We start from the raw sequence: 21,818 nt of genomic DNA on the forward strand, positions 1-21,818 counted from the left end.
ATGGCACGCAATATATCAACTTAATAATAGCTTATCTGCGCAATAAATTTTTTTTTAAGCAAACTTACTAAACATAAAAAATTCTTTCATCAAGACTCTACTCTTAGTAAAATTTAAAGCCCTTCCGTTATATATTCGGATGCCATGGCAATTTCCCATTCTACTTTATGTTCTGTCACCTCCACTATTTATGCACAATCGGCTGTTATGGTGTGAGTGGCGGATAGTGAAAGTTTGCAGCAACTCAGCTTGACGCTGATTTTATACGAGTTTTTGTTGCATTCAGCTTTTTATTGAAACAGGAACTTGCAGGCCTACTTATGCCAAAAGTTTTCTCTACTTCTTCCAAGCAATGCCAGTATAACAAACTTACTATTATTGCTGACTTTTTGATGTGCTCGACAGACAGCCAGAGAGCGGTATGCGTATGTATGCATCTGCGTCAGTTTGTATGTGGGTGTGCGTTGAAGGTGTTTTCTACGCTCTTGTTTTTGTTGTTTATATGCAGTCGCTTATCAGAACGGCAGACAAGTCTGAGACGTTTAATTGTTATTTTAATGTTTTTGTTTGTCTGCAACTTAACAAAGTTGAAACTTTGAAGTCACCTTGGGTGTGTTGAAGATACTTTTCCAACCCAGAAAGTTGGATAAAAGTGGCGCTTTATAAATTATTGAGTTATACGAGTATACGTATGTATATATGTATGTACCGTTGTATATTTTTATGCAGGTGAATGACATTAAAAATAATTTCAACAAGTTTTTAAAATTTATTTTTGCGATTACATAAATATACTTATATGGATGTGTGTGTATATGTACATTCGTTTTTACTTATAGTTACAAATTGTGTAGTCTATTTAAAAGTATTAAAATATTATCCGGCGATATTTTTAGTCTCCGATAAAGGTGAAGGTTTCATTGCAGCGTATCTCATAACAGTCAGGATAAGAAGTGAAATGCCTCGACATTCGAAGATCGAAAATGAATTCGCAATATGGATAGCTGCAAAAGAAAAATATAAAGACTATAAATTAATATGAAAAAAATGTTTGAAATAAAGAAGTATTAAATATATACTATACAAATACATATGTTAAACGTCTACTAGTTTTTTATAATAAAAATGAAATATTTCTATTCAAGGGAATGGAATTTACTTTTTTAATTATCCCTTACTATGCCACGAATAACTACCCTAATCTCAGTACTGTCCCAGTCGATAAAATGAAAAGGGCTTCTAAAAAACGCTTTCAGGTAAAACATTTTCGGAGAAGCCTTCTATTTGGAAGCTGTGTTAGAAGATCTTCCAACAGCCCTGCAATTCGAAGGCAGTTGAGAAGGTGTGCTTCCAAAGTAACAGAAATCAAATTTAAAGAAAGCAATCGCTGTAAAATAATAATCACATACGTGCGTATATTAGGGTGGCCCAGAAAAAAAATAAAGTCGGAATTTTAATGCTCTCACTCTCTAGAATACCGCAAAAAAACTATACCCCTGTTTTTTTATTTTGAAATCAAAAAATACTAAGAGCTCGCCCAAATTTATCCACGTATTTTATACGGCGAAAAAATAAGTTTTCGTAGAAATGGTTTAGAATTTTTGAAAATCAATATTTTTGTATATTGTATATTTTCAGAAGACTTCCAGTAATAACATTTGATTATTTATTTAACCATTTTCTATTATTAACTTTTTTCAAAGGATCCCTAAAAAACTCAAAAATGCCATAGTGGATTCATAAAAATTGCTTGTTTTAAAAAATGGTATAATAAAAAATTGTGTATTATTATTGGCCGTCTCCTGAAGAGAAACAAAGTTTTCGGATCGAAAAATATTGATGTCCAAGAATTTTATACCGTTTTACGAAAACTTGTGTGGAAAACTTGAAGCGCATTAAGCGACCTCTAAATATTTCTTTAATTTAATTTCAACTTTTTTCGGTATAGAACAATCCCAGGTGGTGAGAGAACTAAAATTCCGATATTTTGCGATATTTTTGCGACAACGCCAAAACCAGTGAAAAGGCTATATTATAATGTTGCTTGCAAGCGAAAATGATTCTTCAGGGGAAAAAGTGGAGAAAGAAATTATGAGCACGATTCCAATGTAGGAACAACCCCCTAATGCTTTGTTTAAATTTCCTAAATCTGAAAATGTAAATATTTCCATTGAAGTGAGCTCGCCTCTACGAAATAAATACAAGACAAGATAAAGACAAGTCTTGAGAGTTTACTCTTTGTGATTTAATGAAATAGAAATATGTTTTTAATAAATATAAAAATTTAATAATAGATAATTAGTACAGTGTTATCTGGCTGGAGTGAACACCCGATGCTACGAACACCTCGAAAGAGTGAACATGAAAATTTTTCCCTTGAGAACTCTATAGAGTGAACAATTTTGAGTCTTTGTAGAGTGAACAAAATTTAAAACCAATTCCTTCCAAATTCAAAACTATAACGACAAATTTAATAACAAAAAGGGTAATCCCTTCGTCAGGCCGATCCCGTAAATCCCCGTATCAGGGATCTCAACTCGGATATTCGGAAACTAGTGACCATACATAAGCGGAAGAAATGGGAAGACCATCCGAAGACCTGTAACTTCGCCTCTGGTGTGAGCAAGCTTTGGTCAACCGTGAGGTGATTGTCCAATCCGACGAAGCGTGACGACAGAGTTGAAATATCTTTTGGCGACCACGCTTCATCGGACCCGGACCCAAACGTAGAGCGACCAGAAGCCTGCACGAACTGTCAACACTAAGTGCGCCTCTTATTTCTCCAGCGACGGTGCAAGGATAGCCATCGGGAAGGCGAAAGTTTCCAAAGCCATTGGACCCGACGGAATTTGCATGCCGATGCTCAAAAATTTGGGTCCTGGGAGAGTGGACTATCTAACCAAGGTCCTCAACCTATCTATGGCCACTCTCATCGTACCAGACATCTGGAAAACGGGGAGAGTGGTTCCACTGCTTTAACCGGGGAAACCGTCCAACAAAGGATAGTTTTCTCGCTTGATAGCGCACCTTTCCCCGGTTGCGAAGACACTAGAGGCCCTTCTACTCCCGCACTACACAAATCACTGGACCCCAGCGAAGCATCAGCATGGGTTCCGTAAAGTGCACAGCACAAAAACAGCACTTGACACCATAAACTCCCAAATAATTCGTGGCCTTAACCGAAACCCACCATGTAAGAGAACTATTCAAGAAACGCTACTAGAAGACAAACGGTGGGCTGCGAATTACCTGAGTGGTCGTCAGTGATATTTAGAGGCAAATCGAGAAAACCTAGGAAAATAAAACATCGAGTTCAACAGGGTGGTGTCCTTTCCGCACTACTTTTTAATTTTTACATTTCTAAGCTCCCTCAACCACCAGAGGTAGTCTCGATTGTCTCTTATGTTGACGATTGCTCGATGATGGTTATTTCGCCGAGCTTTCTCGCTTCGTCACTGCACGGAGCCTAACCCTCTCCCCTACAAAATCCTCAGAAAAGCTTTTCACCACTTCGGCGAAGGAGGTCAGACTGCAACTGGGTATTCTCGTCGATGACGAACCAATTCCGACGTTGAATAATCCGAAGATCCTCAGAGTAACCTTCGAAAGTCTGTTCTGCTTCTCGGCGCATACAACCGCAATTGTAAATAAAGTACAAAGCCGCAAAAAAGCCCTCAAGTCTCTAGCCGTCAGCACTAGGGTAAAGACAAAGAAACGTTGTTGGCAACGTACAAGGCAATTGGCCGCCCGGCTCTGAACTATGCAACGCCTGTGTGGTTATCGGGGACTAGTAGGACGCAGTGAAAGAAACTGCAGACCTGCCAAAACACGGCACTCAGACAGCGACAGGATGCCTTCTGATGTTGCCGCAACATCACTTGCGCGACGAGGCCCATATGCTCCCGATTAAGGAGCATAACACAATGCTCTGCAAGCAATTCCTAGTAGGGTGTCACCCTGTTAGGCACCCGAACAAACATCTGCTTGCGGAAGAACCCTCGCGACGGCACGTCAGAAGGCATCTATATGAACTGACGGACGAAGTCCGCGGGTTCATAAAACTACCTCTGGACCAAACAGCCTACCGACAGTTATATAGACTCTCGACCTATGAATGCCGTTCTGGGGACGCAACCACCAGATGTGGACGAGACAGAGCTTAGTCTGCCTCGGGAGACTCGGATCTCATAGCCCAACTTCGATCTGGCTACTGCAGCAAGTTGAACTCATACCTGAGCAGAATAAATGCAGATGTGCCAAATGAATTCCCGGAATTAAGAGAGACCCATGACTCGCAGCATATCTTCGCATGCCCATTGAACTCCACCCTGCTAACGCCTTTGGCCTTATGGACAGACAGGCTGCACGCTTCCTTGACGACAACGATACAACAACAACAGGAAACATGTGTTGGAATTAGCTGAGGGAAAAGACGACATTTCAGAGTTCTTAAAAATCTAACTTTAAAAGACGCACTGCGCAACAAAATTGATTTTAAAGAACAAAAACCTCAATCTGGTTATAGTGAACAATCTGTTTTCTATGAACTGGTCTTGCATTAATTAGTTCACTCGACCCAGATAGCAGTGTTTTTAAAATCATAATTAGGTTTTTCTCGAGGAAAGTTTTGGTTTTAAATCATATCTGAAGGTGCCCACTGGTAAACACTCGAAAAGGGGTTGGTTCAGAATCATTCTGTAAGGCAATAATAGGCGATCGCTCTGAAAGACCTTAAATACGAATAATTCCACAAGTGTTAAATTCGAATTATTGCATGTATGCCTTCAGAATGGAATTTGAAATTGAAATTGAAATGAGACCCTCCAAAGTGAAGTAGAAACAGAAGGCCTTGATACTTTGGCCTTTCCATACAAAAAAGAAACGAGGAAAGAATGGAGCATGGAAGGCCTGTTGCCTTGGAAGATCAAAAAGAAGGGTCCTAGGAGGCATATTTTTCACAATTTTGCCGACTGTTACCCCAGTTCTGTTTTTATGCTCACAAAAAAAAAGAGAATGTTTACTTTCAAAAATTGGTTGACAGAGTTATTAAACTTTTCATGAAAAAAATACAATTTTTCGCAATACAAATCAAAACTGTTTACTTTACCGATTTTTACACCTTTAATGAGCATGAAATGGTATTATGACTTTGGTCCAATATTTGTAAGTGCCAGAAGAAGCAGTGGTAAATTCACATGAATGTTTGCCAAAATGATCAGAACGTCGAGCTGAGTCGATTTAGCCATGCTCGTCTGTCTGTCTATGGCATATTCTTATAATGTATTAACCACTTGTTCGAACCGGCTATATCGGACCACTATAACATATAGCTCTCATACAAATGAGTGTTCAGATATGAGACTGTTTTTGTTATAACTCCCCCATTTATGCAGTTATGAAGTCGAAATTTCGAGATATTTTCACTCTTTAACAATGGAATCGGGTTACTATAATCTCCATACAGCCGATTATTCAGATATGGGGTTTTACTTAAAAAGCCCTTCTTTTGTACGGCGGAGTAATTTCGGAAGCTATTTTCTAATTAATCGAACGATTAACCGATTAGTTTTCAAAATAATCGATAACCATAAAAAAATTACTACTTTACTCATGGAAAAACATATGCATCAAAATTACCTGATCAAAACGTGGGCTGCTAACCACTCAATAGCTAGGCCTTACCGTTAATTTTTGTAAAATTTTATACCCGAGCGCACTTGTGCACAAGGGTATTATAACTTTGTTCATATAACGGTTGTTTGCAACAGGCAAAACGAATCGAGATAGATATAGACAAATGTATACATAAATGATCAGAATGAAAAGAGAAATCGATTAAGCGGTGACTGTCTGTCCGTCCGTCCGTCTGTCTGTGCACACGATAACCCGAGTAAAAATTAAGATATCTTAACGAAACTTGGTACGTGTACTTCTTTCGGGCTGATATTGAAAATGGGCAAAATCGGACAATAACCACGCCTACCTCCCATATAACGGTAATTTTCAGAAATACGAAAACTGCGATATTTTAGTAACTACTGAAGATTATTCACTCAAAATTGATATTTACAATAATTTTTAGACGAAAAATAAGAATATTATAAATTTTTGAAAAATGGGCGTAGCCACGCCCACTTATGGTTACATGTGTATATCTTGGCACCCGCTGCACCGATTTCTTCCAACCTTGGCACAGTTGTTGGCCTTGGTACAGCATACCAAGTTTTTTAATTTTTTAAAATCGGACAATAACCACGCCCACAATCCATATAAGGGTAATTTAGAGAAATACGAAATCTTCGATAAATCAGTAAATATTAAAGCTAATTTGTTCAAAATTGACGCTTGCAACAATTCTTTACCAAGAAATATGTTTATGATAAAATTTTAGAAAATGGGCGTGGCACCGCCCACTTATGATCACATTTATGTATCTCGGTAACCGTTGCACCAATTTTTATCAACCTCGGTACGGTTATTGTGCTTGCCACAAAAAAGAAAAACATGAAAATTATTGAAATCGGACTAAAATTACGGCTTTTCATATAACGGTAAATTCTAGAAATGTTTAGAGCTTTCGAAATTTAAGGACGCTAATTTATTTACTTAAAATTTATACACCCCGGCTTATCATGTAGCGGTAGCTTTCGGAAAGGTGAAAAACATATATTTAATATTTGCGCCGGGTATTTAATGTGCGGCTCCGCCCGAACTTAGACTTTCTTACTTATTCATTTAAGAGTTAGTAATTTCTTTCATATAAAAAAATCTTCTAACACAATTTATATGAAAGAAAATGCACAACACTACCACCAAAAAGTTGACGAAAATCAACGGTAAGTCTTATGTTGTTACCATGTTACTACTACTATATTTCTTCAATTATAAATATAAATATAATTGCACGAAAAAATTTCGACATTTATACTGAAATAAAAATATTAAATGAAATATTCTTTAAAGTAAAAGGTAATTGTGAGTTTATAATCGAAAACGGTAACATAACTGAAAAAGAATTAAGAAATTTACTTAAAATTATTTCAATTCTACTCTCTATTCCAACAACTTCGGCATTCACAGGAAGACATTTTCCATCACTTAAAAACCATGTTTACTGTTTCTTTTAAATAAAATACTATATATATTTGAAGTGTACTATATTTTATCCATTTGTTTTTTTTTTGAAAAAGTACTGTATATATCTTAGAAAATGTTGGCAATTCTAAAATGAAGGTTTCATATTAATGCGTCATCCTGATTTGTATAAGTGGTTTTACGGTAAAAGTTATTAAATAAGAAGAATGACCAGAAACAATTACAGTGGATGGTGGAAAGCTTGAGCAGCTTATAAGGAACCGCATCTAAACACTGCACTGCACGTAACCACGTAAATATATTAATCAAATGTGGATCCCAAAATTGGGCATGACATTTTATAACATATTAAGTGGTTTTTATTCATTTTCGATTTCAATGGAAACGACCAATTCATCGACTAATTGCAATTAATATTCGAATGGTTTATATTAATCAATTAAGCGATTAATCGATTATAATTTTTTTGCCCATAAAAAGGACGGGCGGGATTGGTATTGATATTTTACTTACATTGGTGGAAACCATAGCATGCAATGATACGTGCAAAGGATACCAAAAGGCCGCTTGAATTCGCCATCTGGCGTTTGTATGGAACCGGAATTGTGCTTCTTCCAACATTGAGAAGACCAGCCTGTAATAAGTAATATTTTTGTATTATAATTTTTTTTTTAATTTTTTTATAGTAGATATATCTTTCGCCTGCAGGAAGAAAGTCATAATCTAAGTTATTTGATTTTCAAAGAAGTCGTAAGGAAGAGAATTTAACTTATTAATTACATATAATTATAAAACAATCGCTCTTTGAACAAAAAAAGAGGCGAAATTAAGTTTTGACGATAGCTTAATGCTCTTGATTTAATATTAGGATTATTATCATATTTTTTGGTTATTGTAACTATCGCAAATGTATTGTTGTCACCGGAAAAAATAGCTTTAAATTCGTTTATCGCGAACGGTTCTAGCAAACGAGCGTTATGCAGTTCCACATTTAAAATCGATTCCCCTAAGCAAATAGTTTTCATATCTTGATATGATTTCAATTGATCCCATTGACCAATCCACCACCAGCACCCACCCGCTTCAACGGCTTCCATGAATATACACAAAATCACTATTATCACACCGAGCAAGTACACACATCTACGAATTTTACCCATAATTTCACGTTAGATGCAAATTTTTTATTACAAAATGAGTAGAAAACATTTTTTGTTAAAGTTATTAAACTTTCAAATCGCAATCATTTGCGCCGATCGACAAATTTTAAATTTGTTCTCTGTTTTGTGATATGCGGTTGCAGCAAGACTAAAAAGATTTGATTCTTGTCGCTGTTGCAAAAATTGTATGATCACATCATGCACAGCTAGAAATTTCCTTGTTGATTCCGTTTGATTTCGTTGAGATGCGCAATTGTGCACAATTGATAAATTGGCCACTTCGTTTAGCATTAATGCGATTAGAAAAGGTCGTCGTCGTTGGTGGTAGGTGGGAAATGGTGACGGGCGATATATAGCACAAAGTGATTATGCTGAGAGTACTTGGCTTTTTGATAGCATTATACTTGACACCTTTTCTATTGTTATTCAGTTGTTTTGTGGGATATTTTTATACTTATTATTAAGATAGAAAGAGATTCCCAGTGGGAAAACTGCAAAGCAATAAAGCAATTCCCAATAAGGGATCACAGATAAGGCTTTTTCAATAGGATTTTCTCCTTGGACGATCATCGAATAATCCTAATATTCGTTTCAGGAGCCAAATGAAGATTTTAAGTGAAGCCTTGAAAACCTCTTTATACAAGAGTTTTAAAGTAATTTTGCCTAATTTATTTTTTATTATTATTATTGTTATTTATTCAAATATACAGTTACTAAAACAAGTGGCCACGTATTGATTTTTCTTAAGTATGTATTCGTAATATTTTTATTTTTCTATAAAAGTGCCATCTAAGCTTTAGCGAAAGCCATATATGCATGTAAATCACAGTTTAAAATTTTATACAAAATTTTAGAAAATTCAACAAATTTTCAAAACGCAAAATCCGTTACCGAAAAAAAAAATTCAAAAATTAACGGGATTTTTTAGCCGTTTGAAACTTCCATAAAATGTTGTAAAGATTCCGATTTAAAAGTTGAAATTTCTTTCCTTATTCATCATGCAGAGGGGAGCAGCCTATTGCCTTCCTAAGATTCCGGGCTGTTCCCCTTGACGCGAGACCAAGATGGACCAATTTTTTCTGTTGGCACAAGTATCCACAAGGCTGTGAACCTTAAACGGCCTCCCCATCTTCCTGCTCAAGCCGTTAAAACAACCACGACTCATTAGTATTTGTGTTAAGTGGAAGTCAACTTCCTCATGTCGTCTATAAAGCCATTTGCTTATCTCGTAATAAGTTTATGTATAAATCCAACATAGCAAATGTAGATTTGTCGACGGATATTTATAGCCGTCGTTAGACCAATTCTCCTGTATGGTGTGATCGTAAGGTGATCGTATTGGTCATTAGAATTCAGGTGGAAGCAAGTTAATATGTCACATGCGGAGTTCTTAAGGGCTATCATTTGCTATGGAGCTTAGTTGATTGATTCCTTATTTGTCATCCATAACTGCTCTAATATTCACGCCTAGGTATATGCAGACAACGTAACCTGTCACCTTTCAGGCAGCACCTGGCTAAGTCAAACAGCCGTCGTCGTGTATATCGAACACTTCGCCATTAAAATAACATTATTCGAATGTGAGATCACAGATATCTTCTTTGCCCTCTTTGGCATTGAAATTACCTTGCATGCTCCTAAGTTGTATGGCGTGAGCAAGCTCATACGTTCATGCCAGATATTTCCGGCTCAATTATGCCCACTATTCGATGGCACGAAACGATGAATCCCAAATCTAATTTATGCTCGTAAGTAAGTCTTCATACCCTGCGCCATCCATCGCCGCTCTTAGGAGCGGTGTTGTTTGCCTTTGCTCTTACGAGGACACAGTGGCGTAGCCAGGATTTGGCCTTGGGGGGGGGGGATGAAAAAAAAAATTTCCATCGAGAACTTAAATTTGTGACACGCAATAGCTAGAGGCGTCGGCTGAGTGCATTCTTTCATATATATATGTATGTGCCAGTTTTACCGTTATATATCTTTTATCTGTTCGTTTATTCCATGGGGTATTCATGCTTTATTTAAATTTAAAAAATTAAATAACTATGCCGTTTTAAAAATCTGAAAATTCACTGCGGAAAATTTTTTTACTCTCTTTTTGTCTTCGCCTTCCCGTTTTTGTCATTGTAAGTTTTGAAAAAATATTTTGAACGAACCATTATATCACATTCCTAGGCAAGTTTTGAAATGATATTTTCGATACTAAATTTTATTAAAACAAAATGTTGAAATCAGCTGCATATAGAAACAGTATCATCGTTAATTAAGAAAGAGATGTTCTTAAATATCATAACTTTACGCCACTCATATATTGACTAGATTTCACTATTTTATTATATTTTAATTTGAATTATTTGTTTATAAAAATTAGTTTATTCCTTAACAAACACGAAATGAAAATAAGTTTAATCTTTGAGCATCATAAAAAATAAATCGACAAACTCTCGTAAACATTTCGAACTTTCTATTTCAATTTTATCTGTTAATATTTTGCAGTTTTTTAGCTCATTAAATTTTAGTCTAATAAAGTGCAAATTTAAAATAGCTGTGATTTACAGTTGATGTCTGGCATATTTTTGACGATGTCGGTAATTTTCTTCCATATTATCTAAGTATGTTCGACAATTTTTTTAATGAAGAAAATGAGCAACGCCTTCATCAAAAAAAATATATATATTAAAAATCAACGATAAGTCGCGGCAATGTATTTTAAATTTGCGCTTTATTTGAATTGATCGGGCTACAAAACTGCATACTCAAAATATGTATTTATATCAAATCTAATTAAAAAGCTTTACGAAAGTTGAAAGTTGTTGATTTTGTTAATGTTGCGCATAGATTAAACCTTGGATTTATACGGATTTTGTTAAACTGCATTTTTATAAACCAATAATTAAAATTATATACTTTTAAGATAAATGGCCAATCTAGTTAACATGTATAAAGTTTTGATAAGCACTTGAAATGTCAATTTTTAGTACTGAATTCAAAGAAGATGTCTCTTTTATCCATTCATAATAACTTAAAAAAATGTGTTTGTTAAGAAGTGATTCTTAAAATATCTGCCTTGACATTTATGTTAAAAGTGTAAAATATGTAAATGTACCTACATAAACTTTCCCGTGAATACCATCAAAGCATTGGTCTTGAAGGGAATCTATGTGTGCATGCATGCATATGAGCAAATTATAAATTCGATACAATTTACAGTCGAAAAGTACAGTTTTTGTATAGATTATAGATTATTTCCCAACACTGTAGGGAACTAAGCAAAATGGCCTAGTGTATTTCGCAAATATTCAAATATTCATTAAAAGATAATTTGTCATCAGTCTGAAATAAAAAAATTATAAATCGGAAGGGTAAAATAGTATTGTGTTATTAATTCAAAAATAAAAAGTTTCATTTCACTGATGAAGGGGGGGGTTGGTGACTGTTGTCACACTTCCAGTACATTGACATGATTCTGCTTGAAATACACTAGTCGTTGTCTCATGCACTCACTAGCTATTTAGGAATTTGTCGTTGGCTTTCTCGAACCCCTATTACTACTATCACTGACTTCGGATACTCTCTCTTTATGAACGGGTAGGAAGGTAGGTTAAGTCGGTAGGCCTGGGAGATATCAAATTAAACGAATACGTCTATGGTAGTCACAAAATTCTTCCGAATCAATGTTGAAAAACAATACCTATCCAATTCGCGGGCAACAGAATGTCGGTAGCCCCCTCAAGAATTTGGTAATATCCCTTTCCCAGCTGTCTAATCCGCAGCCTTCAGAGCAATTGACATGAACCAACTGCGTTTTCTAGAGTTTCGTATCCCTCACGCACTTCCCACACCTTCTTATGCCTAAAAAGTCCAGCAAGCATGCAGATCGACGTTAATATACACATGCCCCTTTTACAAGCACATAGACCAACAGAAACCTTCTCATAACGCTGAACTGTATGCTTCTTATCTAAAATAACGCCAAGAAATTAGGTTTTTGTAACGGCGCGCCGTTTAGCACCGGTGGATTAACCGAAAGCACTTAGTACTTTCTCATAACGAGGACGGGCTCCACGTTGCTTGAGCTGACGCTTAGGCCACAGCGAATGGATAAATCCTGAAACGTTCGCTGTATCAGCTTGCGTTGCGTTTGCGGAAACCTTTCGCCTACAGCAGAGTGGCTGACCGATAAACTCCTCTAGTGAGTTATCCCCTTTTAGAACCTTCGCAGCGTCAGTAATAGCCTCTGAGAGTACGTTGGTGAATGCGCTTTCAATATCCAAAAAAGCTACGACACAGCGTTAAGCTATGTATGTTGGTCATCAGACAGTAGACGACTGTCGATGGTATCAGAAAGGATCGTTTCAAGTGTCTTAAGAGCAAATAAGGGAAGGCTATTGGGCCTAAGCTTCTTGGGGTTAATATGGGAGACCTCTCCGGCTTTTGGAATAAATACAAAATAAATACAACTATGACCGTCCTTTATGCCAGCGGTATAGGATTAAGTTTGAAACAGGCCAAAAAATACTTAAAAGCCATTTCGCAGACACCACCATTGTCTGAATTAGTTGGGCAGGTGTTATCCCGTCCGGTCCTGCAGTTTTATGTGGTTTAAAGCTTTGTACTCCCCAATTAACCCTTTCTTCCGAGACGGGTATGGTCACGGTATAAGGAGAAGTAAAAGAAGGGTTGTTGTCAACTGCAGCTATGGTTTTTAACTGAACTTGTTCAATGCTTTAGGAACGGATCAAATCCTAATATAACGTGGAAAAAGTAATATTTTTTTTTTAAATTTCAAATATTTCGTGCCGCCTCCACGAAAATGGTGCTCTTTTTCTAGAGGAAGAGAGGTTACGCTCAGGACATAGTTCCTAAACAGCTCTTTTGGAAAATATTGAGTTGGGCCAATCAGCGGTGTTTGCCCAAATAGCAGGATCTTCTCTAGAGACTACTACGATCAAAGGGTGCAACTCACTTGATTCTTTAGTTTCTAAAATATTCCGTGAACTATTTGCTTACAGCGATTTCCCTTTTATTACCAATAAATCCATCACTATTGCAACTCGTATGTAACTAGTTGTTGTTCTTACACAAAAAAGACAAGCAATAAAAATGGTTGTGAATGCATTGGAATCACTTGTTCTACAAGCAATAAATAAAAATATGTACGTTGTAAGCACTCGATCAATTGTTATATGCCGCTACAACAATAGCAAAAGAAACAGCAACATCAATTTAGTGGCAGCAACAATTCACCAGACGCGCTGACAGCAATTTTCGCCCGAACAATTGATATGCCAGTGCCACCAATGCGAACAAGCATTACGATTAGGATCGATTTACATATGTACCTGCACATAGATCTATGTACATATTTGTATGAGTGTGCGTTTATCTATTGAATGGAATGGTGGGCTGGTGGGCCTGTGGCGGCAATATGTGCAATAGGCAGTAAACGGCAGCCAGCCAGCGGCATGCCACAAAGCGTAGTGTAGCAGCAAAATTAATTGCGATTGCGCCTAACAAATACAAATTAAACTATGCTCGTCACACACACACACACACAAACAACAATTAACAGCCTGCTCGAAGTACTGTAGCGCCACGGCGTTGGTGGTGCCGGTGTTGGTGATGTTGGCAGCAACACGATCGATACGATCGATCGATAGGCTGCTGCCGCAGCCGCAGCCATCCTAGTAGCAGTAGCAGCCACAATGATTGCAATCAAAGTGGGCTTAAAAGCCACGCCGCCATGTTAGCTGCCATGACACATCATTGTTCAAACGGCAACCAGCAACAGCCGTAGTGTTGCTGCGGCAGTTGTTGTCGGCGTGGTGGCGACGGTAAAGAATGAAGACGACAAACCACCGGCGACGACGATGGGGACGCCACCAACTATGCTACTTGACAGTGCAGCAGTGCAACAATAGTGTGCAGCGCCACAGCCGCAGTTGCCACAAAAGCAATCAACATAGTCTAATTTACTAATTAGCGTCATTCGATTGTTGCAAACATGTTGCTGACATTGCAGCAGCAAATGCTTAGTGAGACGGTTGCGCTATTATTGGATACTATTCGCTATTAGTCCAGCTGCTACCGCGTTGCGACAGCAGTTAGGAGCGGTATGTTCATGTAGATTTGTGTACATTTGTTGCATGCAACATATGTACTACCTTACCCGTGGCAGCCCTGTCGTCGTAGGCTGTTTCGGACATCCATTTGAAGTTCCATTGACTGCTATTCACTATTTTGTTTTCTTCTTCTTTCATTAGGTATGTATATACTTTTCTTTTTGGTTTTCTCTTGCTGCTGTGTTGCAAGTCTATTATTGATCACTCGCCTTGGTCGTTGGAAAAGACTTGCAACACTGCAACGAACATGACAGTTGAACAAGCGCTTGCGGCGCTAGTGCCAACCGCTGTCTATTGCATTCGTAGACTGTTGTTGGCTGGTAGCTAGTTGCCACTGTTCTCCTGTAGCATCACCAAATGTTGCAGCAACTAATTTCTACACGTACGATGGCTGGTTGCAAGAACGTATCTGCAGCTAAATACGTAACCATATCTACCCATACACACGCACGAAAAATGCACAACGCACATTCTCTGTGGCACCAATGTGCGCGCAACTCGCTGGGGGCCAGTCGTCGTTGGGCGCCATGTCAGTTAAATTCGACACACAACAGCCACAGTTGCGGCGGCTACAACACATATGTATGTATATGTATATGTAGATATGTACATATATTTCTACGCATGCTACAAAAGATATAATGTTTGTTGTTGTCACTCGGTGTCTAGCTACCTATTGACATTTTGGCTAGTGCGCGTGTAAAAGCCTAGGGCTTCTTCTCATTTTCTAATCCCAGTGCTTCTGATCTTTCCAGCCGTGGATTCAAATATAATTTCTTCAATTTTTGTAATGTTGTAGCGTGATTAGTCAGTCTGTCCGGTTACGCGAAACTCGAGAAGGAATTGAGATATTTTAGCGTAATCATAAATGTTATATAGCTCGGCCTTGGTTTAAGATAGCTTGGTAGTGACCTGATATATGCAAAATCCGCGTTACATATTCCAGTGACTCTTCTCCGTTTTTCTTCAACCTCTGCAATGCCCTATAATCAACAAGGTGATTTGAGCTTAAGCCCTCTCCATCTAGTCTTTACATCGAACAGTGGGATTCAGGCGTAAAAAATTAAGTTTTTTGAACATTTAGTTTTATATTTAGATGATTTAGCCTTATAAAGGAATTTTTAATAAGACAAATTCATTATAACTTTTTACGAAATTTGTCAATTTTATACAAAACTAGCAAATACCCGGCGTGCTTCACTGCGGCTTTAAGGTATTTTTGTGTTGTCCTTTTAGTGCTGTCGAAAACGGCTTTAAATTCGACAAATAGGTTGTGAGTGTCGGTCCTTTTCTCGCGGGTCTTTTCCAAGATTTGGCGATATGGGCTAAATTTCGGAATCATATGTTCTAGGTCCGCCTTTTTAAGGCATTTTTGAGGTTAGGTTTGTATGTGAGGTAGGATTTAAAATAGAATGTTTACGTCCAATTGTTGAGAGTTCACATATAACGTTATTAAAAACATATGGACAAAATTTCGGAGTCAAATATTCATAGATGCGCTTTTTATGGCATTTTTATACCCGAGCGCACTTGTGCACAAGGGTATATTAATTTTGTTCACATAACGGTTGTTTGTAACAGTCAAAACGAATCGAGATAGATACAGACAAATGTATACATAAATGCTCAGAATGAATAGAGAAATCGATTAAGCCATGTCTGTCTGTCCGTCCGTCTGTCCGTCCGTCCGTGTACACGTTAACTCGAGCAAAATTTGAGATATCTCAACGAAATTTGGTATGTAGGTTTCCGTTACTCCAAGGTTGGTTGGTATTGAAAATAGGCGAAATCGGACTGTAACCACGCCCACTTCCCATATAACGGTAATTTCCAGAAATACGAAAACTGCGATATTTTAGTAACTACTGAAGATAATTCACTCAAAATTGATATTTACAACAATTTTTAGACGAAAAATAAGAATATTATAAGAAGAGAAATACGAAATCTTCGATAAATCAGTAAATATTAAAGCTAATTTATTCAAAATTGACGATTGCAACAATTCTTTACCAAGAAATACGTTTATGGTAAAATTTTGGAAAATGGGCGTGGCACCGCCCACTTATGATCACATATATATATGTCGGTAACCGTTCTACCAATTTGTACCAAACTCGGTATTTTTATTGTGCTTGCCACATAAAAGCAAAACGTTGAAAATTATTGAAATCGGACTAAAATTACGGCCGCTTTTCATATAACGGTAAATTTCAGAAATGCTTGAAGCTGGAATACTTCCAAATTTAAGGAAGCTAATTTACTCAAAATTGATACACCCCGGCTTACCATCTAGCGGTAGCTTTCGGAAAGGTGAAAAAACATATATTTAATACTTCCGCCGGGTATTTAATGTTCGGCTCCGCCCGAACTTAGACTTTCTTACTTGTTTATTTTAATTTTTTTCAAAAAATGTGTGAGGCTATACCACTGTGCATCGTACTGGAAGCATCCCTCTTTCTCTGCTGCGATCAAAACTGAATGCTCAAGAAAAATTGGGACTGTGAAGCAAACCAGCAACCTCGCCACGCCTTCTTGACTGTCCCGCAGCGCACAGATTTGGCGTACACTCGCCTGCGGCTCTTATATGCGAATTTGGGCATCGGTAGCGGAGGACATTCACAATGAACTAATATGTCTCTGAGTGGAAGTATAAAGTCTTCGGTTTTTAAAAGTATACCCACATATGTAGAGATTATCCTCATCTTCGAGCTTAACACCCTAATCGAAAAAAACAGCTTAGCCATACAAAACTCCTTCCCTCGTAAATCATTACTTTTTCGATTACTTTGCGATGTCCAACCTAGTTTTGTTGATTATTTTTGCAAAGAGAAGGAGACATGTCAAATATGAAAGTAAACAAAAGCGGCCTTGGTGCAAGAAAAAGAGGTTCGTAAAGGCATTTTTAATAAAATGTATATAAATTTGCTTATTTTAGCAGTGTCACAGAATAGAAATTTAACTTTTCCTTGAGTTGTGAGAAAAATACGTAAAGCATATTTGATAGCTAATAACACAGGTTTTCAAAAAAAAAAAATCTTTCTATATATTGAACCAAACCTCTATATCCCGATGTTATTCGACGCGTTGAATATGAATCCAAAGTCTGTGAGCCTTCATAACGTCAAGTTCGAGGTCATTTGCAGGTAATTGAATAAACCTGAATATTCAATACAATTCTTCTGAAGTTGACCTTGAGATAGACTTGACATGATCTCTAGATGGCCTTGAAGAATCAAGAGATCCCCACCTTCGGATTCAGCGACAACAAAAACCTATGTACATAAATATGTGCATTTTTATCTTTCTTGAATACATCTTTTTCTCGTTTGACCCCCAAATGACCTGGAACCTGACATTATGGAGGTTAACGGACCTCGGATTGGGGTTCATCGTCATATTTTCGCCGCCATGAAACGATGAGAATGACACCGTGTGAATGAAGCAGAGCCGATTAAAAAATTACGTCATCATTTTTTTCTCAAATGCAATTACAAATACGGTGTTGCCGTGCTGGGTGAGCTGTTTAGTTACCAATTTGCCACATAGCGAAGACAATTTCGAATCGACGTCGTTGCGACTGCGATTTGCATCCGACGTAGAAGTGAAAATTTTCTTCAAAATGAAAATATTTTTCATAAATAATCAGAAAAATCTTCACATGAAGATAATTACAACAAAATAAACTCCATACAAAAAATCTTCATAGTGAAGATATCTGGCAGCATTTGGAGACTTATTTTTTTGGGATAGTTGGCAACAAATTTTTCGTTTTTGTCATCAATTTACTTCTGCACACGCGAAAGTAGGACAGCTAGAATTTAATTGTCAAATATGTATATGAAAAAATGAAACGTTGAATTGTGCACACTGTATACTCTGTGGTTTTTGGTAGTTGGCATTGGTAGGTGACAACAAACTTTTCGTTTTTGTCATTAATTCACCTTGCAATACTGGTAGATATTAATATTGATTTTTATGAAAATGTTTTTGTCTTGATTTTGCCTGTCAAAATTCGAGTTCAAACTCGACTTTGTGCAGCTAAAATTCGGCGTTATGAATTTCCGCAAGATAAAAATTATGGATCGACATTTCTTTAAATATGTAAAAAGGTAAGTAATTTTGGTTTCTAAATTTAAATTAAAAAACTCAATTTTCTATAATTAAATTTATAAAAAAATCATTATCATCATTCAATAGCGAGAGAGTTTTTCCTCAAATAAATTTGAACAAAACAAAAATTCGTAATCAGCTGGAAACCACCACCTTAAGTTTTATTCTTTATACAAAGGATTATTTAAAAAGTTTTTCTAAATAAAATTTTTATGGTTTTATACAACAAATACAATTTTAATAAAAAAAAGAAGTTTAGTTATTTTGTTATAAAATCTTCAATAAAGACATTTTTTAGAGAAAAAAGATTTTTTTCCAGTTTCAGTAACCTTTCTATGGGTTTTTGAAGATTTTATCAACACTTGGAAGATTTTTAACCAAAATTTTCTGGCAACAATGATCCGACAGCGCGTTCGCCGGCGAAAAATTTTCCACCAGAACGAGTCGGACCCGACGTCGTTACGAAGTCGTTTGGCAAATTGGGTTGGTTCATGCTACCTACCAAAAGTTTTTTTGTACTTTTGTCCTTTAGCTCTTCAAATGCAAAATAATCTCATATCAAATACTTATGTATTTAGTGCTATGGTAAGTAATTCACTTTACGTTATTATTAAATAAGTGAGCTTGGCAAACGACAACAACAACAACAAAAACATTAGCAAAAGCATTAGCAGCAAAAAAAAGAGCAACTCAAATACAGTGAACCGACAGAAATTAACAGTAAAACAAACAAACAAATCAACAAATAAACAAATAAACAAGAAACTTATACTTTAGCGACTTTTGCTGCTATTTTCGCTGGCTTGCTGACTGCTTGCCGTTTGTCCGTCTGCTGCCTGCCCGCCTTTATATAGTTTAACTACAGTAGTTTCTGTTCCAGAGTGTTTGCTTTAGTTTTTCACTCACTATTTTTGTTGAGGCAACAAGTGCGAAGCAACTTAGCGCCATGAAATTAAGAGCAATTAAAATAATTAAAAACTTATGCCGCCAGCAAAATGTTGCCGCCATCGTTGGTACTGCTATGCGCAGCTATGTACATATGTATGTAGGAATGAACGGGAGCTTGTACAACTGTTCGCGTATATGTGCAATTATTTTTCCAGCGTATGTGCGTGTGTGTGTGTGTGTGTGTCATCGTTCTCCAACTTGGATGGTTTGTTCGGTGGCGTCGAAATGGTGGGTGGTAAGGATTGTTGAATGTGCGATTTAGTACCAAGTACCAAGTGCTTGTTCGGCTTCTACTAGAACGGGTACATATTTATATGTATGTATGTATATGCACTTCTTGCAGCAGTTGGTGGTGGCGCTGTAACTGCTGTTGTTGTTTTGCTGCGGTTTCGCTGTGAATAGTTACGCCAAAAGGAATGCGCTCAGTGTCAGCTTTCGAAAGTTTTTAACCTCATAATAAAACCACTTAAGTGTGTCATAATGCCGGGTGCAACAACAAGAATAGCAGGAGCAACAACAGCAGCAATAAAACAAAGTATGTACGTATGTATATAAAGCTATTGGCAACAACTTGGCAGCAGGAAGAACTAGCAGCAGTTAAAGTACTTACTATGTACAAATGTATGTACATATGTATGCATATAAATAGTTCTGAGTACATATATGCATATGGATGTAGTATGTATACAATTATATAAGTTTGCATCTTTGCATGTATTTATGTACACATGCATGCACATACATACATATATGTATTTAAGTTTGGCTATAGATACTACATACATACATTCCTGGCTAATACAAAACGCTGCGCTACGTCGCTGGTTACGCCATCAGATAAAAGCGAGGAAACTGAAAGTGAAAAGCGAAAAAGTTTTCCTGCTCGCCAGTAGCGAGTAAAATCTGATATAAATCTTATATAAATATAGCAACATTTGTATACGTATACATATCTGTACGTTTGTAGGTACAAGTTGAAGCCACAAGCTTTGCACTTTTACTTTCAGTAAGAATCTTTTCCCTTAGTTGTGCGTATGTATTTTTGTATGCGAATATACTAATGTAACAGGTTACATATGCATACCTACATATACCTAAGCACATTTCCATATATACTTGCGCATAATTTTCATTGAAGTTCTGATAAAGATGTGTGTGGTTAACTTCATCTTAGCGTAAAGCTCTACTTACTCGTGCACAATTAAAAAAAAAACACTACGTTTTGAGGGTCTGTACCTGAAATGACCCAGCCCGCCTGGTTGATGTTTTCGCAACATCTGCGCCAGCAAAGAAATGCGCTGAGTGGGACAAAGCAAGACGAAAGTGTGCGCTTGCTACGTCTACTACAGCGGCCAAGTGAGGGTACTGGATATGAAGGTAGCCAAGATTTTTATTTAGTGTATGAAACAATAATTTCTTACATATTATTTAATGATTATCAGGGAACGGTTTTTATGGAAATTGTCTTTTTTTCTGCTAAATATATAGAGTATATTCGATTAATGTCCACGATTAGTCTTCCCTGATTCCATATATGCACATTTGATGTTGCCTTTTTTTTGCCTTTTTTAAGATATTTGCTTTTTTCCTATTGTTCGTGATTATAGCGAGGAAAAAGCCCTTAATAATAATAATAGATTGGCGCTTACACATATGTTAGTGTTTGGCCGAGCTTCTCCTCCGATTTTGTGGCGTGCGCCTTGATATTGTCACACAAAGCGGAGGGACCTACAGTTTTACGCCGACTCCGAACGGCGATTGTATTTTTATGAGAAGCTGTTTTTCATGGCAGAAATACACTCGGAGGTTTGCCATTGCCTGTCGAGGGACGACCGCTGTTAAGAAAAACCTTTTTCTAAGTTTTTTGCGATGTTGCTTTGACCAGGGCTTGAACCCAGGTGCTGGTGAGTGAAAGCGCGCACTGCTTACCACTACACCACAGCGGCCGACCTTATTCCTGATAATATAAAAGTTTCAAATGTTCCATATTTAAAATGGGCGCCACTTGTATCAACTTACGTCGAGCGCACGTTTAGTACATTCACGGCTGTGTTAAAGCCTGCTCTGTTACAAAAAAATCAAGTTGATAATGAAGAAAATCGATGGATAAATAAAGAAGTAATAATTGATCATATGAAAATGCGCAAAGAGTTTTTGTATGTAAAATGAGCAGGAAAAAATTTTACTCATACGCCATGTACACTAGCGTGGGCCGAAAATCCCTTTTTTTACAATTTTGATTGGTTCATTACGCTCTGAAATAAATCTGTGTTTGGCTCGCCCATGGCCACCAAAGTTCAAGTACTAAACAAATTTTTTTAGCTAACTTCGATTCTCTACGAAAAATAGAATGATAGAGATCTATCTTAAAATGTAGCAT

General features: G+C 37.0%; 1 protein-coding gene across 1 annotated transcript; it reads right to left on the reverse strand.

Annotated features, from left to right (window-relative positions):
- Positions 1 to 749: 749 nt before the first annotated feature.
- LOC118734696 lies at positions 750 to 8,442 on the reverse strand. Its single transcript, XM_036464404.1, has 3 exons — positions 8,174 to 8,442; positions 7,609 to 7,729; positions 750 to 1,004 (listed from the first exon to the last, which is right to left on the reverse strand). Exons 1-3 carry the CDS (start codon positions 8,253 to 8,255, stop codon positions 893 to 895), a joined length of 315 nt encoding a protein of 104 aa, XP_036320297.1. The 5' UTR covers positions 8,256 to 8,442; the 3' UTR covers positions 750 to 892.
- Between the last annotated feature and the right edge of the window lie 13,376 nt (positions 8,443 to 21,818).

The sequence above is a fragment of the Rhagoletis pomonella genome, unplaced genomic scaffold (assembly GCF_013731165.1).
Source record: "Rhagoletis pomonella isolate Grant_MI unplaced genomic scaffold, Rhpom_1.0 Rhpom_scaffold_00002, whole genome shotgun sequence".
Classification (NCBI taxonomy): Eukaryota; Metazoa; Arthropoda; class Insecta; order Diptera; family Tephritidae; genus Rhagoletis; species Rhagoletis pomonella.